At 44.3% G+C, this 25,442-nt stretch overlaps 1 protein-coding gene across 1 annotated transcript in view; it reads left to right on the top strand.

The window, feature by feature from the left end:
* Positions 1-3,144: 3,144 nt before the first annotated feature.
* The window catches only part of SAMD12 (sterile alpha motif domain containing 12), a 1,150,632-nt gene continuing 1,128,334 nt past the window's right edge, over positions 3,145-25,442 (top strand). The window contains exon 1 of the mRNA XM_069220652.1: positions 3,145-3,306. Within this exon, the coding sequence (XP_069076753.1) occupies positions 3,294-3,306 (13 nt within the window). The 5' untranslated portion in view covers positions 3,145-3,293. The remainder of the gene's footprint in view (positions 3,307-25,442) is intronic.

Here is a 25,442-nt window from a genome sequence, read left to right as displayed (position 1 = left end):
AGTGAACCATAATGTGAGGAGTGGTACGAGGAATGTGGAATCGAAGTAATGAAGATACTGGTTAGCAATCCAAACGTTCCCATCCTCTTACACATTCCTCATACCATTCTTCACTTATGCAGGAATACCAAAGCATTATTTGTTTACCTAATTAGATGCATACATGGCACAAATTCATACTAAAAATATATTTTTGAAAAATTAACATCAAACTGTTTTAAGATACATTTCTTTCAGATGGAATCTTTGTACCAAACTGCAACTCAGGACCTTGAACCAAATTCAGTATGTACGGTTCCGCAAATGTATTTTGCCATACAGATGTCCATTACAGGGTCGACTACCCATTCTGCCCCAGAGGAGATTATACCTCTAGTTGAACATGCCTGAAATGTACCAGGAAGTTCATGGTCAGCATTAAAAAAAAGGCTTTTCCACAGTCTTATTGGCTTGCCTAAAATTAATACACAACAATCACTCTTCCTGAAATCAGCTGACCTAGACAAGGCAATCCTGACAGCTGCAACCACTTCAAGAGACTGTCATTGCTCAGCCCATCTTCAGAGGAAAGTACTGATAATCTCCTGGGGAATCTCCTGAGACCTGGTAAAGGAGAAATGTACTTTTGAAATGAACTGAGGCCCCAGTCATAAAAAAGTGCATTTACCTGAGGGTCAGGGGCCCTAAAACCTTGAATAAAAGAAGTAGAAGAGTTATCTGCAAAGAGGTCTCTTTTTGGAGTGCCAAAACCTCGACAAATGTCCTTGAAAGTCTAAGATAAAGGTCTCTGCTTCTAAGAGAGAGAAGCATTATGCTTAAGGAATCTGTTACTAGACTATCTGTTTCCTTTATATGAATAGCTCTGATAGAAAACAGATTCCTCGCTGACCAATTACAAATCATTTGAACTAGAACACTGAGGGATGATGACCCCTTTCAAACTGCCTATTTACTACCATAATGCCTATGCTGATCAACATGTGTGATTTCCATTTCTCGCTGAAAAAAAATTGAGGGCTTTCCAAATTCCTCTCACTTCCCTTGAATTGTAAGATTTGAAGAATCTATTTGAGGAATGTCTAAATTCTCCGGAGTGTGTAGGAACCTATAAAAAGTCCCCCTACAATTCTTGCTAGTGTTTGTTGTTAATACCAATTTGGGCTGAGAAGACAAAGGAACTCCTCTGTCCAAACTGAGAGGTCCTAGCCACCACATCATCAAGAGTTTGAATACTCTCATACTGGGATCTCAAAGTTGAAGTCCTTCAGGGTGGGATTCCAAAACTGTAGTACTTGAATACCAGCAGACCTAGATGGAGTCTGGATCAAAGGATCACAAACAAGGCAGCTTCCTACAAATAAAGAAAACCAAAATGTATAGCTACACATAAACCGAATTATCTCCAGAAGTGTTTAATATTATAAAGAATATTGGATCTACTGCAGAAGGATGAAAGGTTTAGTTACATCTCCCTGAATTCTGCAAGATGATGTTGCTACCCATCAGCGTAGGACATTTATACGTATTTGTGCTTTATTAACAACGTGGAAAATGTGGTTTTACACTTGATTCAAAATTAGTATGCTGATATTGTGCAGATTTCTTTAAAACAGATTCCCTATGGCATTCAGAAGTGTATTGTCCTGACCTTTGTAAATAGGCCTCACTTAGGGTCAGGCCTCACGTAGGGTCTGTAGTCCATTCTATATAAGATGGATTCCCTTGTACCAAACGTCTCTCCTCACAATTTCTGCAGCACATAGTCAAGCTGAGACATACTTGTTTATTTCCACTGTGATTGTTTACGCTATTCTTGAAGAACTTTCCTTGGCTCAGATACATACTGCAACTATAACCTCAAGGTCCTTCCGCCTGTCCACTGTATCTATTCATTCATATATCACAATATTGTTTATGTATCAATCTAGTTTGTACCACCAACTACAGATGGCAAGAGCCTTCATGGCATTGGCTCTGTCCCATTTATTTCTGAGGTTTTGTACTAAAACCCTTTAACTATGATAATGCTCTGGAACACAGTTATTGATCAGGTGCTTTGCTTATTTTCTGTGTTTCTGATTTTTTTTCATAAACTTTTTATCGGCTTATAGCATAAAAGGAAATTTGGTATAAAAAAGAATCCACTATAAATACGGCATTAAAAGGTCCAGGATACTAGAGCAGGCATTTCTAGCACGCAGACCAATATCTACAGCCAACATTAAAACATAAAGGGAAAGGGTTTTTCTGATATTTTGATGTGTTGGCACGTGCCTTAGCTCGGGGACACGTTGTCTCATGAAGCATAGCGCTCCGATTAATCAAATTGTGAGCATTCCCATACATGCCGATCACCAGAGCCAGACAGGAACTTCCCTCTCCTTCCATAGACGTCAATGGGAGAAATACATTCTCCTATTTTGTTCCAGATCTCCCACTTGCCTCTTCTAAAATGTTGGCATGTATGGATTCTAGCGAAGTAAACTTTTTCGCAATGTATACATTTTGGAGGCCTCATAGCGTCCACGGTACTAGTGACATCGAGTATTTACAAAACCAACACCCCATTGGCTGTTTACCTTAAGAAGAATGGTGAGGTTGGCCATACTAAGAACTGCAGGATTGTATATAATAAAAATCCGTTCACTTACAACCGGCAGGCGGCTCATTATTGCAACGCGGAAGCATTCGCTTGAAAAATGCCTTAATTTCTTGAAAATGAAAAGACATATCATGCGCACGAGCGTGAGAACAGTGAAGTGCGCGTCGAAAAACAAGAGGCATGAAAAGTGCACTTTGCTCATCAGAATGTTGACAGGTGTATCAGATGTCCTTTAAACAGGACGGGCACATCTGAACTCTAACAAATAGGTGGCGCCAGCACGTTCCTGTAAGGTGTAAGCATGCTAAATGGAAGGACGCGCATGGTTGCATTGTGGGGTCTGTAGTTCTTTTCTCAGCTTCAGGCTCTGTTTTGTGTAATTAGGTGCTCCAGAGAACGTATATAAAACTCGGGTTCCAAAGATTAAAGCCAGGAGAAGCTCTACATTACGTACCAGGACGCCAAAGGAGGCTTTCAGTCTCCTTTGCAGCAGCGCACTCCTGCCGCGAGACTACATTTCCCACAGGGCTGCTCTGTGAAAAGGCAGCACGGTCCCTGGTTACTGTATGTCTGCTGCAGGCTGGGCTTGTAGCCTGTCACCGAATCAGCACAGAAATCACATGAGCGCGGCGACGGGCGACCAGTGCTGCCGCTGGGAGAATTATGTTTGAATTAAGCACGAGTTGAGAGAATGGCTGTGGAAGGTAAGGCTCTCTGACCTTCCCGTGTCAGGGCGTTTTCGTGCCTTATGTTGAAAAGGAGGGAATACCTGGCTCCTGCCCACCTGGGCTGCGGGGAGCAGGTGCGGAGAGGAAGCGCGCACAGGTGCTGCTGAAGCGAAAGAGGGAACGGGGCAGCTGGAGTGAGAGTGAGTGGTGACCAAACCTGCACGGGCTGCTGTCACTTGGCCAGATGGCCAGATAAGATGCAAGCAGATAGCAAGGAAGCGCAACCATAACACTGCAACGGTTCTTCAAAATAACCGCCCCGCAGGTGCCTGTAATGCAATGTTCGTGGCAGCCTGCAGACAGCGTTCGGAAATAGCTGGGCTTGAATAATTGCTATTTTTGTCACCAGTGCACAGAGGCTTTCCTCAGCCCTGGTTAGGCCAGAATATTTTAGTCATGTATCGCACTGGACGCAATGGTTGGGTTTGATGAAATGCTATGGGTGGCGACGTCCCTTGAACAATGTAGCGGTTTGTTTCTGCTCTCCGTTGCTACACAGAGATAGGATGTCGCCACACAAGTACGACCACGCACACAAAATCTGAAGGCGAGGGGGAAGCACTGTAGTGTTGACATTTATTGTCCCGCTATTGCGTGTTTTACCAGATGCATCGTTTCACCTAGAGCGATGCGATTGAAAAACGTGGTTTATTGTTTTCGTCCTTTGCCTATTCCTGCATTTAAAGGTGTCTCTTTGGAGGTTACTTGTGCTGCACACATAACTTGTATAGATGCTGGTAACATAACTGCCACATTTGAAAGGTCCGCGGCTGCTATGTTGCTCTAGTTTAGGTTTTCCCTTTGAATTCTGGGACTTGTAGTCATGTTTTCTACGTAATACACAAGACTACAAGAGCCAGAATTAAAAAAATAACCTTGACTGGAGTAGCACGCATGGAGCTGGGAAGCTTGGCAGGGTTGGGATAACAGGTAGTTTTATGTTCCAGAACATCTTGTTTCCAGTCTCCTGATGTAACATAACATAAATCGGGTTTGAGTCTCGGCGTTGGCTTAACATCGTGTGATTCTGGGCAAATCTCTTTATCGCCTCGTGCCTACAAATAAGAATGTGTAATGTAATCGGTGCTTATGTAAAGCGCTCCAGTGCCTTCGGGTCTAGTTCATGCTCTATATAGAAAACAATATATGTAGAAAAAATGCAACTCGATGCATTGTGGGCACAGTAGCCTTTGCTTCAGTTTACACAACTTTAACAACACATCTGATAACAATTATTAAAATGATACCCATGTGCTGGAATATTGGCGTCTTACCAACATAGACGGCATGTATGACACCTAATGCTGTGCATGACCTTTTTAGTCACATCATTAGGGGGCTTGTCGATTCACATTTCCCGTCCTAGATATGGGTATAAAGATACCAGCAGGCAAAGTGTTGGCTGAAAACCCTGGACTGGCTGAAGGTGGCAGACATGACAGTGGGCATCTTGGGAACCATTCGTGGCACGACTTGGCAGCATTATTTGCAGGATGCCTGCGAGTTCCCCAGTTTTGTAAAGACATATGTTCTATGAGGAGCATGGCGCACACGAACGATACATCTGACGGATATACAGTCTAGCAGCCTTACAGGAGTTGATCAGTCTCCCCTCGCCCAGAAAAAAACTAAAAAATGTACTTCAGTGACACTAAGACAGTTCAATGAAGATGAACCTTTCCCACATTTAAATTAAGTTACCTGTGTCACATGCCCTTTTGCCCCCACACTGCTGTGAGACATTTTCAACAACAGCCTACATTTGTAACATTTTTCTGTTTATAAATAGAGTTGTTTGTTACTGTCAGGTCTAGCTACTGTTTGGTGTCTAGAGAAAACAAGCCTGCTTTGTGCGATATGCCGCATGTGTTAGGCTAGAAAGGAAGGAGCGTACTTTTGTGGAGTGCACTAATATTGTGAAACCTGATTAGTGACGGTGGAACGCAGGCACACGAACATGCACGTTAGTGTGGAGCACACTTCCCTCCTCTAATGCCACGGAGCACAAATGCTTTGCAAACCCATGTGCTGGATTTTTACACTCATTCTAGACTCGCGCTGCTGTTTTCTCTGACAAGACACACCTTACCGCCTCCCCCGGGCTCCTTGCACTTCGTACCTATGACCAAAAGTTTGCTGTCCCAATTGCTCATTAAAGTTGTTGCTTTTTCCACCGTAATTCCGTGGTTCTCACCTTTTTGTAAGTACTTTTCAACACTTTTTTTTTGTTTGCAGGCTTCTCCATCTATTGATACCTTACTTAAGAATGTCATTGTTTCAACATTTTTCCCTGATAAAAATTCAATCGTTCCTATGCATAATATCTGGTTAGTGAATGATTCACACTGTACGCCTCCCAAATGTCGCTAATTTATGTTGCTACATTTTGGCAAGCGAACTTTCTATTCTTTTCATGCTTGAATACACAGCTCCCCACAGCGTAGTTACTCAACAGTCCCAGTGTACCGTATTATCGAACATAGCTTAAGATTTCACCCACATAATTCATCTTTTTCAACAAATAACACTATGTAGTGCGGTTCTAAAGGGGACTTTTGAGCAATGGGAAAAATAAATTAATTAGACACACTTATTTATGGGTGTATAAAGAAAACTGAGATACCTAAACTAGGAAAGCATTGTACCTGAGAAAATATAACACACACTAAAAAAAACACAAAGGTTACAGGGACATTATAGTTAGGTTCACTTTTTAAAAATACAAATTCTCTTCTTAGATAGTTATCTCAAGTTACTTTAACCCCCTCGCTGCCAGGCCTTTTCCCCCTCCTGTGCCAAGCCTTTTTTTGGCTATTTGGGGCAGTTCGCGCTTAGGCCCTCATACCTTTTTGTTCACATAAGCTACCCACGCCAAATTTGCGTCCTTTTTTTCCAACATCCTAGGGATTCTAGAGGTACCCAGACTTTGTGGGTTCCCCAGAAGGAGGGCAAGAAATTAGCCAAAATACAGTGAAAATTTCGTTTAAAAAAAAAAAAAAATGGGGAAAAAGGGGCTACAGAAGAAGGCTTGTGGCATTTTCCCTGAAAATGGCATCAACAAAGGGTTTGCGGTGCTAAAATCACCAGCTTCCCAGCTTTCAGGAACAGGCAGACTTGAATCAGAAAACCCAATTTTTCAACACAATTTTGGCATTTTACTGGGACATACCCCATTTTTACGATTTCTTGTGCTTTCAGCCTCCTTCCAGTCAGTGACAGAAATGGGCATGAAACCAATGCTGGATCCCAGAAACCGAAACATTTCTGAAAAGTAGACAAAATTCTGAATTCAGCAAGGGGTAATTTGTGTAGATCCTACAAGGGTTTCCTACAGAAAATAACAACTGAAAAAAACAATATTGAAATTGAGGTGTAAAAATCTGTAATTTTTCTCTACGTTTTACTCTGTAACTTTTTCCTGCAATGTCAGATTTTTGAAAGCAATATACTGTTACGTCTGCCGGACTCTTCTGGTTGCGGGGATATATAGGGCTTGTAGGTTCATCAAGAACTCTAGGTACCCAGAGCCAATAAATGACCTGCACCCTGCAGTGGGTTTTCATTCTATACCGGGTATACAGCAATTCATTTGCTGAAATATAAAGAGTAAAAAATAGCTATCAAGAAAACCTTTGCATTTCCAAAATGGGCACAAGATAAGGTGTTAAGGAGCAGTGGTTATTTGCACATCTCTGAATTCCGGGGTGCCCATACTAGCATGTGAACTACAGGGCATTTCTCAAATAGACGTCTTTTTTATACACTCTCTTATATTTGGAAGGAAAAAATGTAGAGAAAGACAAGAGGCAATAACACTTGTTTTGCTATTCTATGTTCCCCCCAAGTCTCCCGATAAAAATGATACCTCACTTGTGTGGGTAGGCCTAGCGCCCGCGACAGGAAATGCCCCAAAACACAACGTGGACACATACCGTATTTTGCAAAGTGCCTACCTGTAGATTTTGGCCTCTAGCTCAGCCGGCACATAGGGAAACCTGCCAAACCTGTGCATTTTTGAAAACTAGAGACCTAGGGGAATCCAAGATGGGGTGACTTGTGGGTCTCTGACCAGGTTCTGTTAACCAGAATCCTTGGCAAACCTCAAAATTTGGCTAAAAAACACATTTTGCTCACATTTCGGTGACAGAAAGTTCTGGAATCTGAGAGGAGCCACAAATTTCCTTCCACCCAGCGTTCCCCCAAGTCTCCTGATAAAAATGGTACCTCACTTGTGTGCGTAGGCCTAGCGCCCATGAAAGGAAATGGCCTAAAACACAACGTGGACACATCACATTTTTTCACAGAAAACAGAGGTGTTTTTTGCAAAGTGTCTACCTGTGGATTTTGGCCTCTAGCTCAGCCGGCCCCAGGGGGGGGCAGAAATGGCCTAAAATAAATTTGCACCCCCCCCCCCGGGGAGCGACCCTTGCCTATGGGTTCGCTCCCCTTGTGTGATGGCACAAAAAAAAAGATCCCCAGTGCCTAGTGGTTTCTGCCTCCCTTGGGGGCAGATTCACCTAAAATCGTCTGATTTGCCCCCAAGGGGGGCAGAAATGGTCTAAATACAATTTGCCCCTCCAGGGGAGCGACCCTTGCCTAAGGGGTCGCTCCCTATCTCTAAAAAAACAAAAAACAAAAAAAAAAAACACCAAAACAATTAGCCCTGGCGCCTAGAGGTTTCTGCCCCCCCCGGGGGCAGATCGCCTAATAACAATAGGCCGATCTGCCCCCAGGGGGGCAGAAATGGCCTAAAATAAATTTGCCCCCCCACACCCTGTAGGGAGCGACCCTTGCCTACAAGGTCGCTCCCCTTGCGTGACAGTGCAAAAAAAAAAAGATCCCTTGTGCCTAGTGGTTTCTGCCCCCCTTGGGGGTAGATCAGCTTAATTAAAATAGATTGACCTAAAATCGTCCGATCTGCCCCCAAAGCGGGCAGAAATCACCTAAATACAATTTGCCCCTCCAGGGGAGCAACCCTTGCCTATGGGGACGCTCCTCATCTGTAAAACAACAACAACAAAAGAAAACCCCAGTGGTTTCTGCCCCCCCTGGGGGCAGCTCGGCCTAATTAAAATAGGCTGACCTGCCCCCCTGGGGGGCAGAAATGGCCTAAAATAAATTTGTCCCCCAGGGGAACGACCCTTGCCTGAGGGGTCGCTCCGCTTACGTGAAATTCCCGAACACAAAAAAAAAATCCCTGGTGTCTAGTGGTTTCTGCCCCCCCCCCCCTAAAAATAGGCCAATCTCCCCCCAAGGGGGGGCAAAAATGGCCTAAATATAATTTGCCCCCTATGGGAGCGACCCTTGCCTAAGGGGTCGCTCCCCACATCTAAAACAAAAAAACTAAAAACAAAAATATATATATGCCTGGTGCCTAGAGGTTTCTGCCCCCCCCCCCCCCCGGGGCAGAAAAGGCCTTAAAAAAAAAAATCCCCCCCCCTGGGAGCGACCCTTGCCCAAGGGGTCGCTCCCTTTTGCCAATTTCCTTTTTTTTTTTTTTTTTTTTTTAACCATCCCTGGTGTCTAGTGGGCGTTTTGACAGCCGGATTGCTTTCAATCCGGCTGCCAAAACGCAGAGAGAGACTTAAAAGGGAAGGAAATACATTTCCTTCACTTTGAAGCCTCTCTCGGCCTCCCCCACGTGATCGGAAGAGAAATGCAAAGCATTTCTCTTTCAATCGCGCTGGAAGTTGAGCTTCCAGCGCGATGGGAGGAGGCTCTGTTACAATCAGCGCGCGCCCACGTGCTGACGTCACGGGGGGGTGGGGTAGTCAGGGGTGGGAGGGGAAGGGCTTGGGGGTGGGGGGGAACCCCACAGAGGGAGCGCTAGAGCTCCCTCTGGGCTGTGTGCCCAGGACGTAATGGTTATGTCCTGGGCACAGCAGCACTGTGCCGCAGGACGTAACCATTACGTCCACGGCACAGAAGGCGATAACTCGTGCCCTGAGGTAACTATAACTCACGTCCCCCCCATGCACAATTTTTTCATCAGCATTTTTACTGCAAATATTACATTGATAGGTTATTAATGGTTATTAAAGATGTCATGTATGCTGTAATTAGCACTGCATGGCTAGGGTGCAAATTATAGTTACCTTACGCCATGGGTAATAGTTACTTGAGCTAACAGGTGAACTTCTATAGTTTTGTATGTTTAAAATGTGAGCCTTACTAGAATGTCCCTGTTACCTTTGTTTTTTATTTTTTAAGTGAATTTTTGTTCTTTAAAAATAAATTTCCTAACTATAATGTCCCTCAAACCTTTATTTTTTTTTCAGTGAATTTCTGTTTTTTTTTTTTAACATAAAGTAATTTTTATTACTGTACGTTAATCCAATGACCGTTGAGCAGAACTTGCAGCCAACCCCCCTAACCACCCAACCTTGCGCCGTGCACAGCCCACGGTCTTTCTCTCTGGGTGTGAGAATCGGTGTGAGAAGATGTATCTGGGTGTGAGAGTCACTGTGAGAGTTCCTGGGTGTGAGAGTGGGTGCATCAGTGTGTTAGTGGGTCTGTGTGTGGGTGCATCAATGTCTGTGTTGGTCTGTTAGTGAGTGTGCAAGGGTTTCAGTGGGTCTGTGAGTGAGTGTGAGTCTGAGTGGCTCTTTGTGTGGGTGCACAAGGGTCTGAGTAGGTTTGTAAGTGGGTGCATGAGTGTCGGAGTAGGTCTGTGAGTGGATGGATAAGGGTCTGAGTGTGAGAAAGATTGAAAGAGAGTAAGGTTTTTAGGTTTCGATGAATGATATACTTAGAATGAGATATTTCTGGACATGTTGGAAAAAAAAATATTTGTCAAATAAAGAGTGAGATCACCTTTCAGTATGAACCTTAAACTTTTGAAGTTTAAAAGAAATTAAAGAAGGAAAATGAACACAAACACACCTGGAGTAGCCCTCAACTCTCGGTGTGAGGTCTGTGGCCTTAACCTTTAGGCCATATGTGACTCCTTACTTTGATGCTTTTAGACATACCTATGACAGTCAACCCACACATGTGAATAGAAAGAAACATGAATGTTCCATCACTAGGAAGGTTTAACCCCTTAGCTGCTGGGCCTTTTCCCCCCCAGTGCTGAGCCCTTTTTTGGCTATTTGGGGTAGTTCGCGCTTAGGGCTTCATAACTTTTTGTCCACATAAGCTAACCACGCCAAATTTGCGTCCTTTTTTTTCCAACATCCTAGGGATTCTAATGGTATCCAGAGTTGGTGGTTTCCCCTGGAGGAGACCAAGAAAATAGCCAAAATACAGTGAAAATTTAGTTTTTTCCAAAAAAATGGGAAAAAAGGGCTGCCGAAGAAGGCTTGTGGTTTTTTCCCTGAAAACGCCATCAACAAAGGGTTTCTGGTGCTGAAATCACTATCTTCCCACCTTTCAGGAACGGGCAGACTTGAATCAGAAAACCAAATTTTTCAACACAAATTTGGCATTTTACTGGGACATACCCCATTTCTACTATATTTGGTGCTTTCAGCCTCCTTCCAGTTAGTGACAGGAATGGGTGTGAAACCAATGCTGGATCCCGGAATGCTAAACATTTATGAAAACTAGACAAAATTCTGAATTCAGCAAGGGGTCATTTGTGTAGATCCTACAAGGTTTTCCTACAGAAAATAACAGCTGAAATAAAAAAATATTGAAATTGAGCTGAAAACAACAGCCATTTTTCTTTATGTTTTACTCTGTAACTTTTTCCTGCGATGTCAGATTTCTGAAAGCAATATACCGTTTTGTCTGCTGGACTCTTCTGGTTGCGGGGATATAAAGGGCTTGTAGGTTCATCAAGAACCCTAGGTACCCAGAGCCAATAAATGAGCTGCACCCTGCAGTTGGTTTTTATTCTATACTGGGTATAGAGCAATTCATTTGCTGAAATATGAAGAGTGAAAAAGAGGTATCAAGAAAACCTCTGTATTTCCAAAATGGGATCAAGATAAGGTTTTGAGGAGCAGTGGTTATTTGCACATCGCTGAATTCCGAGGTGCCCATACTAGCATGTGAATTGCAGGGCATTTCTCAAATAGACGTCTTTTTTACACACTCTCTTATATTTGGAAGGAAAAAATGTAGAGAAAGATAAGGGGCAATAACACTTGTTTTGCTATTCTGTGTTCCCCCAAGTCTGCCGATAAAAATGATACCTCACTTGTGTGGGTAGGCCTAGTGCCCGCAACAGGAAATGCCCCAAAACACAACATGGACACATCCTATTTTTTTTATAGAAAACACAGCTGTTTTTTCCAAAGTGCCTACCTGTAGATATTGGCCTCTAGCTCAGCCGGCACCTAGGGAAACCTACCAAACCTGTGCATTTCTGAAAACTAGAGACCTAGGGGAATCCAAGGAGGGGTGACTCGCGGGGCTCGGACCAGGTTCTGTTACCCAGAATCCTTTGCAAACCTCAAAAAGTGGCAAAAAAAACAAGTTTTCCTCACATTTCGGTGACAGAAAGTTCTGGAATCTGAGAGGAGTCACAAATTTCCTTCCACCCGGCGTTCCCCCAAGTCTCCCGATAAAAATGATACCTTACTTGTGTGGGTAGGCCTAGCGCCCGCGACAGGAAACGCCCCAAAGCGCAACGTGGACACATCCAAATTTTTGGAAGAAAACAGAGGTGTTTTTTGAGAAGTGCCTACCTGTAGATTTTGGCCTCTAGCTCAGCCGGCACCTAGGGAAACCTACCAAACCTGTGCATTTCTGAAAACTAGAGACCTAGGGGAATCTAAGGAGGGGTGACTTGCGGGGCTCGGACCAGGTTCTGTTACCCAGAATCCTTTGCAAACCTCAAAAAGTGGCAAAAAAAAACAAGTTTTCCTCACATTTCGGTGACAGAAAGTTCTGGAATCTGAGAGGAGCCACAAATTTCCTTCCACCCGGCGTTCCCCTAAGTCTCCCGATTAAAAATGATACCTCACTTGTGTGGGTAGGCCTAGCGCCCGCGACAGGAAATGCCCCAAAACAGAAAGTGGACACATCACATTTTTTCATAGAAAACAGTGCCTACCTGTGGAATTTGGCCTCTAGCTCAGCCGGCACCTGGGGAAACCTAGCAAACCAGCACATTTTTGAAAACTAGAAACCCAGGGGAATCCAAGATGAGGTGACTTGTGGGGCTCGGACCAGGTTCTGTTACCCAGAATCCTTTGCAAACCTCAAAATGTGGCTAAAATACCACGTTTTCCTCACATTTCGGTGACAGAAAGTTCTGGAATCGGAGAGGAGCCACAAATTTCCTTCCACCCAGCGTTCCCCCAAGTCTCCCGATAAATATGATACCTCACTTGTGTGGTTAGGCCTGGTGCCTGCGACAGGAATAGATCACACAACGGTCAATGTTGGTCCTTACGTGAGGCAGCTGTTGACCCTGGGGTGATCCATTCCTGACACAGGCACTAGGTGTAGGCACTCAAGTGGGGTAGTGTTTTTATCAGGACAGGTGAGGAGTCACTGGGTGGTAGGAATGTTGTGGATCCCAGCATATTCCTGTAGTTTGTGTGACAGAAATGCGAGAAAAATAGAGTTTTTTTTCAACATTTCAGCTTTGCAGGGTATTCTGGGTAAGAAAACTTTGGGGAATCCACACAAGTCACACCTCTGTGGACTCCTCCGAATGTCTAGTTTCCAGAAATGTTTGGGTTTAGTGTGTTTCTCTATATGGCCGCCGAATCCAGGACCAAAAACACAGGTGCCTGCCTTACAAAACCAGTTTGTTTTGCCATAGACAATTTTGATGTCTCCACAATATGATTTGGGTGGTGGAATTTGGGGCTGAACTAAATTGGTGAGCTCCCAAGAGAGCACTCTCTCTCTGCTTGCCGGCGCATTCACCTGCTCTCTGGGTTGGCCTAACGCACTATTACCCAGTTGCACGAACAGCTTGCGAAGGGACAGCAGGACTGTCCTCATCACCTCCCTCATAATGTACTGGAAGAGGAGTTTTCGAATGGGACTCCTCTGACTGAAAAATCACTCCCAGAGTCTGCGCCATTGTCCTATCCCTCAGATGCTGTCTCAGTATCTGATGTCTCAGTCTCTGATCCTATGTCAGAGCGGTCCTCTATAACCCAAGTGCAGGCAGCAGTCATCCATCAAGATGCCATCTCTGCTATTGGCTAAACTGTTGCTCTAAAACACTAGCCTACGTAGACAGTCACAAAATCGATGGTGTGTGTGAGATACGTGCAACAGTAGAGGCCTCCTTACCTGCGCTTCTTCCCTCAATCAGCACGTACTTTCAAGACACTCAAAAAACACCTTGTCACATACCATTTGTCACAGTCTTTAGCACCTCCTGCGCCCAGTCCAACAATCATTATTGGTGCTCCCACTCCCTCCTCCTCGGATTCCCTCATTACCACCCAGCAAAAGTGCCCTTCATCTCTCCATAGACTTTACTAATGTACTCAGCTATTTACATAAAATACAGATGTGCTCTTTGCAGTAGGCATATAAACCTTCTGCGCTTCTTTATGGCACTAAAACTGCCACTAGACAAGTCGGACCCTTTTCCCCCCAGGGAAACCACACACATATTGACAAAAGTGATGTATATATGACAGCCAACCACCTGAAACTCAACTCAAGCAAAACCGAAATAATCCTCTTTGGCCCACACAAAAACACCTGGGACCCCCCATGGTGGCCCACCACGCTAGGCCCTGCACCCACCCCCGCCAACTACGCACGCAACCTCAGCATCATCCTAGACTCCTCCCTCTCTATGACCCAACAAATCAACGCTCTTACCTCCTCATGCTTCAACAAACTCCGTATACTGAAAAACATTCAAATGGATCCCCACAGAGACCAGAAAAACTGTCACTCACGCACTCATCAGCAGCAGGCTTGATTACGGAAATGCCCTCTACGCCGGCACCACTCTAAAACTCAAGTGCAAACTACACGCATCCAGAACTCAGCAGCACGACTCATCCTCGACCTCCGCCGACACGAACACATCTCTCCACACCTCAAATCCCTCCACTGGCTCCCCATTGACAAAAGGATCACCTTCAAGATCCTCATCCGCGCACACAAGTCACTCCACAACACAGGCCCTGCCTACCTCAACGAGAGTCACCTTCCACACCCCCACACGAAACGTCCGCTCAGCTGACCTCTCTCTCGCACAGCTGCGATCGGGGGCCAGAAACCGTTTCAGAAGGCCTCGTAAGAAAGGGGAGAGTCTCCCCTTTCTTACGAGGCCTTTTCAAAATGTTTCCTGGCCCCCCCGATCGCAGCACAGCTGCGATCGGGGGAGCCAGGAAACCTGAAAGTGTTTCCTGGCCCCCGATCGCAGCACAGCTGCGACCGGGGGCCAGAAAACACTTTCAGGAAGGCCTCGTAAGAAAGGGGAGTGTCTCCCCTTTCTTACGATGCCTTCCTGAAAGTGTTTCCTGGCCCCCGATCGCGGAGACTCTCCCCTTTCTTACGAGGCCTTCCCGAACGTGTAAAAGGCCGTTTTCCCCATGAAAGCAGGAAGCGGCCGCAAGGCTGCTTCCTGCTTTCGTGGGGAAAACACCTTTGCAACGTCAGCGCCCCTCGCGGCACGCTGACGTCACAAAGGGGCGGGTGGGGGGTGGGGGGAGACACGGTAGCTTCCGTGTCTCCCGGGGGTAGTAAAAAAAAAAAAATCCTCGGGCGCGACGCACCCGAGGATTTATTAATGCCCTTCCTGGTGTCGGCCACTGGTCGTGACCCGCACCAGGGAGGGTGTGTGGGCGTCGGCCAGTGGCCGACGCCCGCACTCAAGCGGTTAACAGTCAAAACACTAGTAAATAAACACACTGCCAAGCGATACTGGGATTTGAAACTTCAGCCTACTGAGTGACAGCACAAGAACTTGACCATTAGGCCAGAAGTGACTTTGGTCTATTCTGCATCCAAACGTAACTATAGAATTTGTAGCAAACATCTTGGTAATTTGACTTTTTGAAGTCCTAGTATGAAGAGACCATTGCAATGACAATCTCTCCCTTAATGGGTTGGAAGAGACTGAGAGAGTGGCAGGTCTGTGGGAGGAGCCTGAAGGCCCCGGCGGTCTTAGCTGGCTCCCCATATCCTGCTGGATCCAGCATTGGTCCCGCAAGCAGAGAGCTGCTTTAAATAGCAGCTCCCTGCTTGCAGGACCAATGTTTTAATCTGTTACCCTGCACGCATATTTGCGTGCAGGGAAACAGATGAAAATATTACTTTCTGCAAGTGATAGCTGTTTGACAGGTCTCACTTCCAGAAAGCAAAGTGTTTGCTCTGACTTGGTAAGAGCTGTTAAAGCTCCTGCCAAATCAGAGCAAACGGCTACGTCCCAGGGTGGGCATCAAGGGGCATAGCAGGAGTTGGCCCTCTGGGGTGGCGGTCCCCAGGTGCATCATTGGCTCCTTAATGGTGGCTGCATGGCTCCCCTCCAACCTGTAGAGCACCGGGGAGGTGGTAGTCCCTGGGGCTCCTGGATCCACAAGAGACCCCATTCATTCTTTTTTTGTGGCCTCGGGGAGGTGATGGTCCCCGGGCTCTGTGGGGCCCATGTGCCCAACCAACTCTTCCCCTCCCTCCCCCACCACAGAATATCTTTGGCCCCAGTGAGGTGGTTCCAGGGGCTTTGGGGTGGCCCCTCTGCATTCAATGTGTGTAAATCCCCGGGGAGGTTGTAGACCCTGGGGTTGCAGGGAGGCTGCCTTGTGCCCCCCCCGCACACAGAATATCTTTGGCTCTGACGAATTGGTGGTCCCCAGGGCTAGGGGGGGGGGCTGAGCAACCCCTTGGATTCAATTTGTGTGAAGCCCGGGGGAGGTGGCAGTCCTGGGGCTGCGGGGAGGCCAGGTGGCCCCCTGCATTATATTTTATTAAAGCCCCAGGGTGTTGGCGGTCCTGGAGCCTGCAGGGGGCACTGTAGCCTGTGGTTTTCATTAAACATTAGCCTGGGGGAGGTGGTAGTCCCCAGGGCTGCGGGGGTGGGTATCGCCCCCCCCATATGTTATTAGTTAAGGCCTGGGGGGGTCGTGGGCTCTGGAACTTTGGGAGGGCCAAGAGGGGGGTCCTGTATGCCTCTCTCCTTAGTTTTTGGCATGCCTCCGTGACTTAGCCCAACTGGGGGCTTCATTAAAAGGGCGGAATACCACCCATCTTTTTTTTTTTTGTATTATTTTTTCAATCTGCACATTCAAGATTCATCTGCAGATTTTTCTGATGTTTTAAAAATAAATGCTTTAAATCCCTGATGGTGTCCCTCTGGCACTTCAGCACCAGAGCTAAGGGGTCAGGGTGTCCCTACCTAAACCCCTTTTATTCTTTTAATCTTTCATTCTGGGACTCGGCTGAAGCAGAGTCCCGTGATGACTGCAAACACTTCCTTGTTGAAGTGTTGATAGCCAATCAGATATTTGCACAGGGACAGTCAGATCCATGTCCCTATTTAAATATTTTGAAACTGTAATTTCTTCAAAACTACTGAAAAGTTTTACACCAAATCACAAAAAGTGTGCCTTCAGGACCGGAATCCAGCTTTCTGCCAAATTGGGTGTAATTCCGTTGAGTGGTTTAGACTGTAGTCGTGTTAAAAATTTGAAAAATCCCAATGACATAGAATGTGGGAAAAGCATTTGGGGACACCCCCCACGCCCCCTTTTTCTTGGCCCTCACTTGACAGACCACCCAGAAACTTTTTAGACAGCAGCTGAACTGACCAAAGTATAAGTTTTGAAGATTTTGCAAAGATTCCTCAAACTGCGCCAAGGTTATTGGCAAAACAAAAAATGCTCTGGGTATGGTAAAAATGGTCTTAAACTATAACTACCTAGTGATGACTACCACTAGGTAATATATACAGGGAGTGCAGAATTATTAGGCAAGTTGTATTTTTGAGGATTAATTTTATTATTGAACAACAACCATGTTCTCAATGAACCCAAAAAACTCATTAATATCAAAACTGAATATTTTTGGAAGTAGTTTTTAGTTTGTTTTTAGTTTTAGCTATGTTAGGGGGATATCTGTGTGTGCAGGTGACTATCACTGTGCATAAGTATTAGGCAACTTAACAAAAAAATATATACCCATTTCAATTATTTATCATTACCAGTGAAACCAATATAACATCTCAACATTCACAAATATACATTTCTGACATTCAAAAACAAAACAAAAACAAATCAGTGACCAATATAGCCACCTTTCTTTGCAAGGACACTCAAAAGCCTGCCATCCATGGATTCTGTCAGTGTTTTGATCTGTTCACCATCAACATTGCGTGCAGCAGCAACCACAGCCTCCCAGACACTGTTCAGAGAGGTGTACTGTTTTCCCTCCTTGTAAATCTCACATTTGATGATGGACCACAGGTTCTCAATGGGGTTCAGATCAGGTGAACAAGGAGGCCATGTCATTAGATTTCCTTCTTTTATACCCTTTCTTGCCAGCCACGCTGTGGAGTACTTGGACGCATGTGATGGAGCATTGTCCTGCATGAAAATCATGTTTTTCTTGAAGGATGCAGACTTCTTCCTGTACCACTGCTTGAAGAAGGTGTCTTCCAGGACCTGGCAGTAGGACTGGGAGTTGAGCTTGACTCCATCCTCAACCCGAAAAGGCCCCACAAGCTCATCTTTGATGATACCAGCCCAAACCAGTACTCCACCTCCACCTTGCTGGCGTCTGAGTCGGACTGGAGCTCTCTGCCCTTTACCAATCCAGCCACGGGCCCATCCATCTGGCCCATCAAGACTCACTCTCATTTCATCAGTCCATAAAACCTTAGAAAAATCAGTCTTGAGATATTTCTTGGCCCAGTCTTGACGTTTCAGCTTGTGTGTCTTGTTCAGTGGTGGTCGTCTTTCAGCCTTTCTTACCTTGGCCATGTCTCTGAGTATTGCACACCTTGTGCTTTTGGGCACTCCAGTGATGTTGCAGCTCTGAAATATGGCCAAACTGGTGGCAAGTGGCATCGTGGCAGCTGCACGCTTGACTTTTCTCAGTTCATGGGCAGTTATTTTGCGCCTTGGTTTTTCCACACGCTTCTTGCGACCCTCTTGACTATTTTGAATGAAACGCTTGATTGTTCGATGATCACGCTTCAGAAGCTTTGCAATTTTAAGAGTGCTGCATCCCTCTGCAAGATATCTCACTATTTTTGACTTTTCTGAGCCTGTCAAGTCCTTCTTTTAACCCATTTTGCCAAAGGAAAGGAAGTTGCCTAATAATTATGCACACCTGATATAGGGTGTTGATGTCATTAGACCACACCCCTTCTCATTACAGAGATGCACATCACCTAATATGCTTAATTGGTAGTAGGCTTTCGAGCCTATACAGCTTGGAGTAAGACAACATGCATAAAGAGGATGATGTGGTCAAAATACTCATTTGCCTAATAATTCTGCACTCCCTGTATTAATGAGTCCCTTTATAGAAGCAGGAGTATATACCTACAAATCCGTATGACCCCTCCTTCCATTCCTAACATAAAATACCCCACAAGTTTATTAGGATCCATTTTATTCATATCCTTTGGGAGATCTTGCAATGCAGTGATGGGTGGCAGGAAGTCCTGTTAGATGTGTAACTATTCGGGGAATAGTTAGCTCATTTATGGCTTTAAGGAAGAAAGACTTAAGAACATTTTGTCAAGAGAGGAAAGTTCGAACTTGTGGTGATGCTATCATACAGGCCTTAGGTGAAGCTGATTTTTCAGTTAACTAGTGTAAGTTTTTGGATACAGCACCCGCCAATATAAATTTTGCTGCATAGACCTGTTATTAGTTAGGTCTTATTACACAAGCAACAACTGAATCTCTGTAGCACATAAAACCTCATTCTCCCATAATCCAGCATGCAAGAGGCTCATCTATCAGTGCTACTAATAGAGGTGATTAATGTATAGTCCTGTTGGGCACTATGATTCAGTGGGAAGGCTGCTGTCAAAGTTCGATTCACCGTGACACTTGCCAGAAGTGCCATGCATAACATTTCGATCCAGGACAGAAAAGCAGTTCTAAAGCTTATTCTTTTAGACACTGCAAATGTGGAAGCCCCATTCTGCTGTGTCAAAAGCCTTTTCTGTGTTGGTGGCAAGACTACTGTCATCTCAGTCACAGAACATGTATATTGTATGACATTGTTCGGTCTTCTGAGGTTATGTGTGGGTGCCCTGTTGAGCATGAAGCCTAATTGATTAGGGTGAATCAGTGTGTCAATGAAGGTATAGAGTCAGTTAGTCAGTATTTTAGCTATTATTTAAGTTTAGATATGTAATAAAGAAATTGACCAGGTAAGTCCCCTTTGGTGTGCCACTCCAAGGGGACTTACCTGGCATCATTATTAGCATGTTGGTAATGATACATAGGTCTTGAGGAAGGTGTCCTTTTCCACTAACCTCAATGTAGAACCCCTGTAGATGTGCCAATCTTTTCCAAAAAAAAAAAATTGCCGGAAGAGCTCAACTGACACCGTTGGGACCAGGCACTCTACAACTTTGTATCTGCACAATTGAGGTGGCGACTTTATCATCACCCTTATCCTAATCAAGCTGTTGTTTGTGATCTAGACTCAGCGAGGAGACAGGTACTTCTGTGAATAATTTCTCCATCTCTGTTTCATTTATGGAGATTCTAGACAGGTAAAGTTCCTTGAGGTCTCAGCTGTACCTGTGTCTCCATTTCCCATTACTATTATGCAATTAGCATCACTAAGTCTCTGGATTCATCTTGGTCACTGTTTCTTTTGTCTAACAAGGCCAGGATTACGCATGTTTTATTTTTAACCTTATATAGATGCCCTATTTCCCTGAAGGAAGCTTCTTGGCTTCATTCCCAGTCAATGATAACTATTCTTAATGTTTACCCTCAAGTGCCTCATTACCTTTAAGGATGTTTGCTCTACACATTCTTCCACAAATCTAAGCTACTCCAAGCTTCTTCAAATCTAAGCTGTTTGGCCACAGGCCTGTTTAAAGATAGCTATCTTCATGATGGCTCCACTTCTAAGTATGGTCTTGAACCACCTCCCACAATCCTCTCCACAACATCACAAACCATTCATTATATTTAAGGTATTGGACTGTTATTTGTGTGAAGTGAGTCAGGACATTACAGTTCTGCCAATCTCACACTCCTATCCTCTCCTACTTAGGAGATTCAGTTGTCCCAGCCACCTTGTAGTGGTCTCGGATAACCCTGGCCAGTATGGAAGTGTCCCTGAATTTGCCATCGTCCCTTTGGAGTGTGCCTATATAGTCAAGTCGTGAAAGATTGGCATAAGCTCCAGAACAGAGCAAAAATGAACGTATATTCCAAATATCAGACAGAACCAGCCAACCAGACTGGTAATATTTTGTGAGAGATATGAGGCTGCCAGTGTCTGTCTGGTCTTGCATCAAAAATTAGGTTAAATTGTTATCCCAGTTCCATCAAGGAACTGCAGCATAATTTTACCCAATCTTTCAAGCATTGCTCCCTGCAGTCCGGGAGACAGACATGGAGTCCTCTGCTATTGCCTCTCCACCCCAAGCCCCGATTATGGATGTAGGACAGGCCTTTGGATCCACCAAGATATCCATAGCCCCTCTATGCAATACTGCAGCCCTTCTAGAGCCAGTGGAGAATATAGCATGGGTCAACTATTTGTACTTCCCCCTCACCCCTCAACCAGCAGTTACCATCTATTTCTGATCAGGTGTGTTTCCTCTAACAATATTTATCTGTTGCATTTACTAAACTGTCTCCAATTTTATTTTATTTCCCGGCCCTTTAACATTCAAGAAAATTATTGTAATAACGGTTTATGAAGGCTTAAGGTACCACAAATCCAAAACCTAGCCATCATGTCGCCTTCATCATAACCATTTTCATCCTGTTGACAACACTGAATATCAAATATGGAATGAAGTCCTTCCAACACCATACTCTATTTACAATGGGCCTGAAACTACCCTCCAATACAGGACATCTGTTGCCCCAACAAGTTTGTAAAAAGTTCAAATTCATATCCCAGGATCCTAGCTGACACCACATTTCTAAGGTGTCTGGTTGAACACAGCCTGCCACTTATCCCCCCATTTCTCCCCACTTTGTGTGGTGGATATGTGTTTAGTCTATTCTTGTGTTTAGAAAAAAAAGGTTCAAACCTTATGCTACATACCTGTAAGCATTACACAAGTCCATACAGGCCCTAGTGTGAGAGTGGACCTCTACTTTCGCAGCCCTGGGGGCTGCTGATACAACATCTATTTGTGTAGGCTCCAATCTTTCGTAGCCGCTGCCATCTAAGAAGTGTCCAGTGCATAATGGATGACAGCAGCTCAACCTGCTCTTCTGGTAGTCAATGATGTCTCTCTTGGCATCCTCTATGAGAGTCCATCTGATTCTGGGCAGTATTGTCCCGCAAAATCTAACTCATCATCAGGTGGTGTCACTTAATTGTTTGTAGGTGCGTCCCACCTCCCATATGGAGAACCACCTTTTCCTGCAAGTGGTTGTTGCCATCCCTTCAAGCATCCTTTGGAATCAGGAAATACCATGATTTGCCTACTGCAGTTAGTCTCTGGCGAGCAGGGAAAAGCATCAGGTGTTTGAAGTTCCTCTCTCTGAGTGTCCTGTTCATTCCCTTGAAGCTTCTCTTTTGTTTCTGAACAGCCAAGCTAAAATCAGGGAACAGCAACCCCTTCACGTTCTTGGTAATCTTATCTCATCATCTAGCTTCATGCATCTCTGCCCCTATAATTTAGTAGGTGGGCACTAATGGGTCGATGCTCTGTGCACCTGCTTGACTGAGACGGAATATGATAAGACCTTTGGATTTATCATTTTCATTTTCCAGAGTTCCAGATGTTGCTGTGTCATTCCCTACCCTGTTCTCCCCTCCATCTGAGGGGACATAAATTTTGTCCCGTTTGCAGTTGTCACTGAGGTCTGAAGAGCCTGGATTCAATCCACACTTTTGTTTGGCTAATCGTCTAGTTGTGCCAACCCTCTGACAGTTTCCTAAAATCAGTTATCATGAGGTTTACACCTGTTGAGACCAAGTCAATTTTATTTTTCCAAAGCACATCTAGACTTTTACTGCTGCTAGTAGTTTGGCCAATGACTTCCTGTGAAGTTGTTGTCGCTGGACCCTGTTCGCTTGGTCTTTAGAGTCCTTTGATGTGTCAGGTTTGAGGAAGGCATATTTATGCGAGTAGTTATGCTGGGGCTGTGTAGGCTCCTCTTTTAAATCTCATTTCGGGCAGCTAGTGAGAGACACCTAACTCTTAATGCACATTTGCATGTGGTGTACTATGGTACATAAAGTGTCATTTTGCCTACACATTCATATCTATATTGTTAAGGTACTGTTTTGCTTCACTAATGACCAAGCTGAAACACTCATGCACTGACAAAACTCTCTGGAATACGCAAGGTTCCTAAAAGGAGATTAGCTTGCTGAAAGCACAGGTTTAAAAATGCTCACAGCAATGAAATGAAATAATGTACAAATGATTCCCCACTGCAATATACACAGCAAATATATGGATCTATATTATAATGTAAAGTAAATAATGAATTAAAAAAATGCATCACCATGAGAAAAGGGCATCACTGCTTCATCTCCCTCCTATTCAGCATCAGATCGCCAGCTCCCAGAATCGATTGAGGAAAGAGAGATCAATTATCCTCACGGGAAGGATGGCACACTCCATCGTCCTGGATGTGCCTGAGATCTGCAAACACTCTGCCCCTGGTCCATCTGGTCTCGACCTCTTATACTTTGAACAAACAAGAAATGAAAAGTCTTGAACTTCCCTTTCCCTGCAGAAGTTTATTAATTCAAAAATGCTGATTGCTTTAGGCCTGCTTTGAAAATAACACGTCAGGACGTAGCCACAATCCCAAGGTACCAATACAAAACAAGTCCGTTCCCTGCTGCCTGAGTACATTCTTATCAGCCTACGCCCTTGGTGGGAAAAAATATGAAGAATAAAAATGTGCACATTGTACAATGTGGAAAACTACTTGCAGCTTTTAATGTAGAAGTGTCTAGTGCTAAGATAAAGTCAATAGACAAAATGAAGCTGTGACAGTGAACTGCTAGCCCAAGTGCAACGTGGAGTCAGTGGTCAAAAATCGCATATCATTACATTCCACCCTTTTGACTAGTGTCTAATACCTTATAGTATAAAATAAACTTCTCTCTTTATTTTTTTTTGTTATTAAAAAAAAAAAAACTTACAAGCAAATTAGGTATGTGTTGTACATAGCAACATAACGAAATGACAAGAGCAATCACTATAAAACAATGGAAGTGCGATTAATATTATAAACAGTTAAACCAGGCACACCTACAATAAAAAGACCGAAGCTTATATATTCTGATTGGGATAATAACTGATTGAATAGTGTCTCTAAGATAATGAGTTGGTATAGAGTTAGATGGAAACATCATGAGTCCTAATGATGTACCTTTTAATCATGTAAAGGTACACAGTCCACCTGTAAGGTTTGCTGGAATGTAAGTAAAAGTAAGGTTCCCATCCGAGAATAGTCAGCCAACTGGTAACTTAAACATGCTTAATGTGACTGGCAGCAGTCATCAGCCATGTTGTTTGTTCCATAAAAATTGCAATCAAACAGGTTGATCGAACATCCATGGTACTCTGCATTATTCCCATGCAGAACTTTGATCTGTGAAGCACAATTAGCGCCAAATGGATCCATAGGTTTTGCCCTTCAAAAGTGGCAGGGGTTTTGCGCACGTATTTGATCAATCAGGTTCAGATTGGGGGTGCTGTCTCACCCAACCGCACACGCACACTCCCGAAGGGAGACCACACAGCATATTCAGGGTCAGAGGCAAGTCGTAGTATGATCTGTAAAAGAAACAAGTATGGTTTTTTGTGCAAATAACATTTGTCAGCTGAAATGTGCTCCCCTTTTCCTTTCCTTGTTTTATGATCAGCAGAACATTATTAGGGTCCTTGGCTATAATTTTTGCAGGTTCTGGAGGGCCATTTGGGGATTTCACCCACACCTCCGCATCAGGTTTTTTGTCATTTGAACCAAAACCTCCCCTTTCTTGCACTGTCAGAAGGGCTGGGGCAATACCCTTCCCACCAATCCTCCATACTCCAGAATTATGACAGGTTGGGTAATTTTGTAAGCATGTAGGTCAAGACCTGCAGATTCTGGTGCGGCTCTGTAAGGAGCTGAAGCTCTAGGTTTTATTTCCCAGTACACAGTGGTGTTGGTGGCCACATATGGTTGTATCTGAGTTAACATTTTCATCAGGGCAGTTTCAGCATTTGTCAAGGGTCTGTTATTCAGGATCTGGACGGCCTCAGTTAAATGCTCACTCCAGTTTTTCAAAGTCCAATCAGATAACTTTTTAATCCAAAACCCCAGGGACACTTCTGTTCTCTGATTTTGCCACCTGCTCCAATCTACATAATGTCCCTGGATAGTTACCTGCAGCACATGTCTCCTTACTCCACTGTCCACAAGTCTAAAGCCTGTTGAATTATTTCTTTTGCCACATCAAAGGCACACTGCTTCACTTCACCCCATTCAAACTCATGTTTTTTTTCTTGTCACTTTGAACCAAATTGTTAAGATTTTACTCAGATAAGGGTCATGCTGTCTCAAAAAATCAAACAATCTCATGAATCGCGGTGTCTCTTGCTTAATGATAGAAGTAGCAAATTCCAAAATCTTTTGTTTACCTGTAGCAACATCTCTCTATGCGCTGGCCACATTTTACTCTTCAAAAGCTCAGTGAATATATTGTTAACATCCTTAACTTCTTGCTGGGTGTAATCTTTTAAAGAATGCATTTCAACTCCTGCCAAAAACTGGGGGCTACTCTGCATTTTTCATCTAAATATTGGCTGTGCACGAACTACGTTCTGCTCACGTAGCTCCCACTCGCCCCCATCTTTTTTAACCTCCTCATTAGTGGAATGTGAAAAATCAGACGTCCCTACAATGGCTTGCTAGATATCATCCTTATCTTGTAATAACTCATTCTGACAAGACAATATAGCAACAAGCTGTTGCTGTAATTTCTTTTTCTCAACTTCTAACTGTCTACACTTCTCATGCATGTTTTTGTAAGCAGACAAAATTATCCAAACCCTCCTGTCAAGAACAAAAGGG

This window comes from Pleurodeles waltl, chromosome 2_2 (genome assembly GCF_031143425.1).
Source record: "Pleurodeles waltl isolate 20211129_DDA chromosome 2_2, aPleWal1.hap1.20221129, whole genome shotgun sequence".
Lineage (NCBI taxonomy): Eukaryota > Metazoa > Chordata > Amphibia > Caudata > Salamandridae > Pleurodeles > Pleurodeles waltl.
This window is presented reverse-complemented; position numbering and strand designations above follow the sequence as displayed.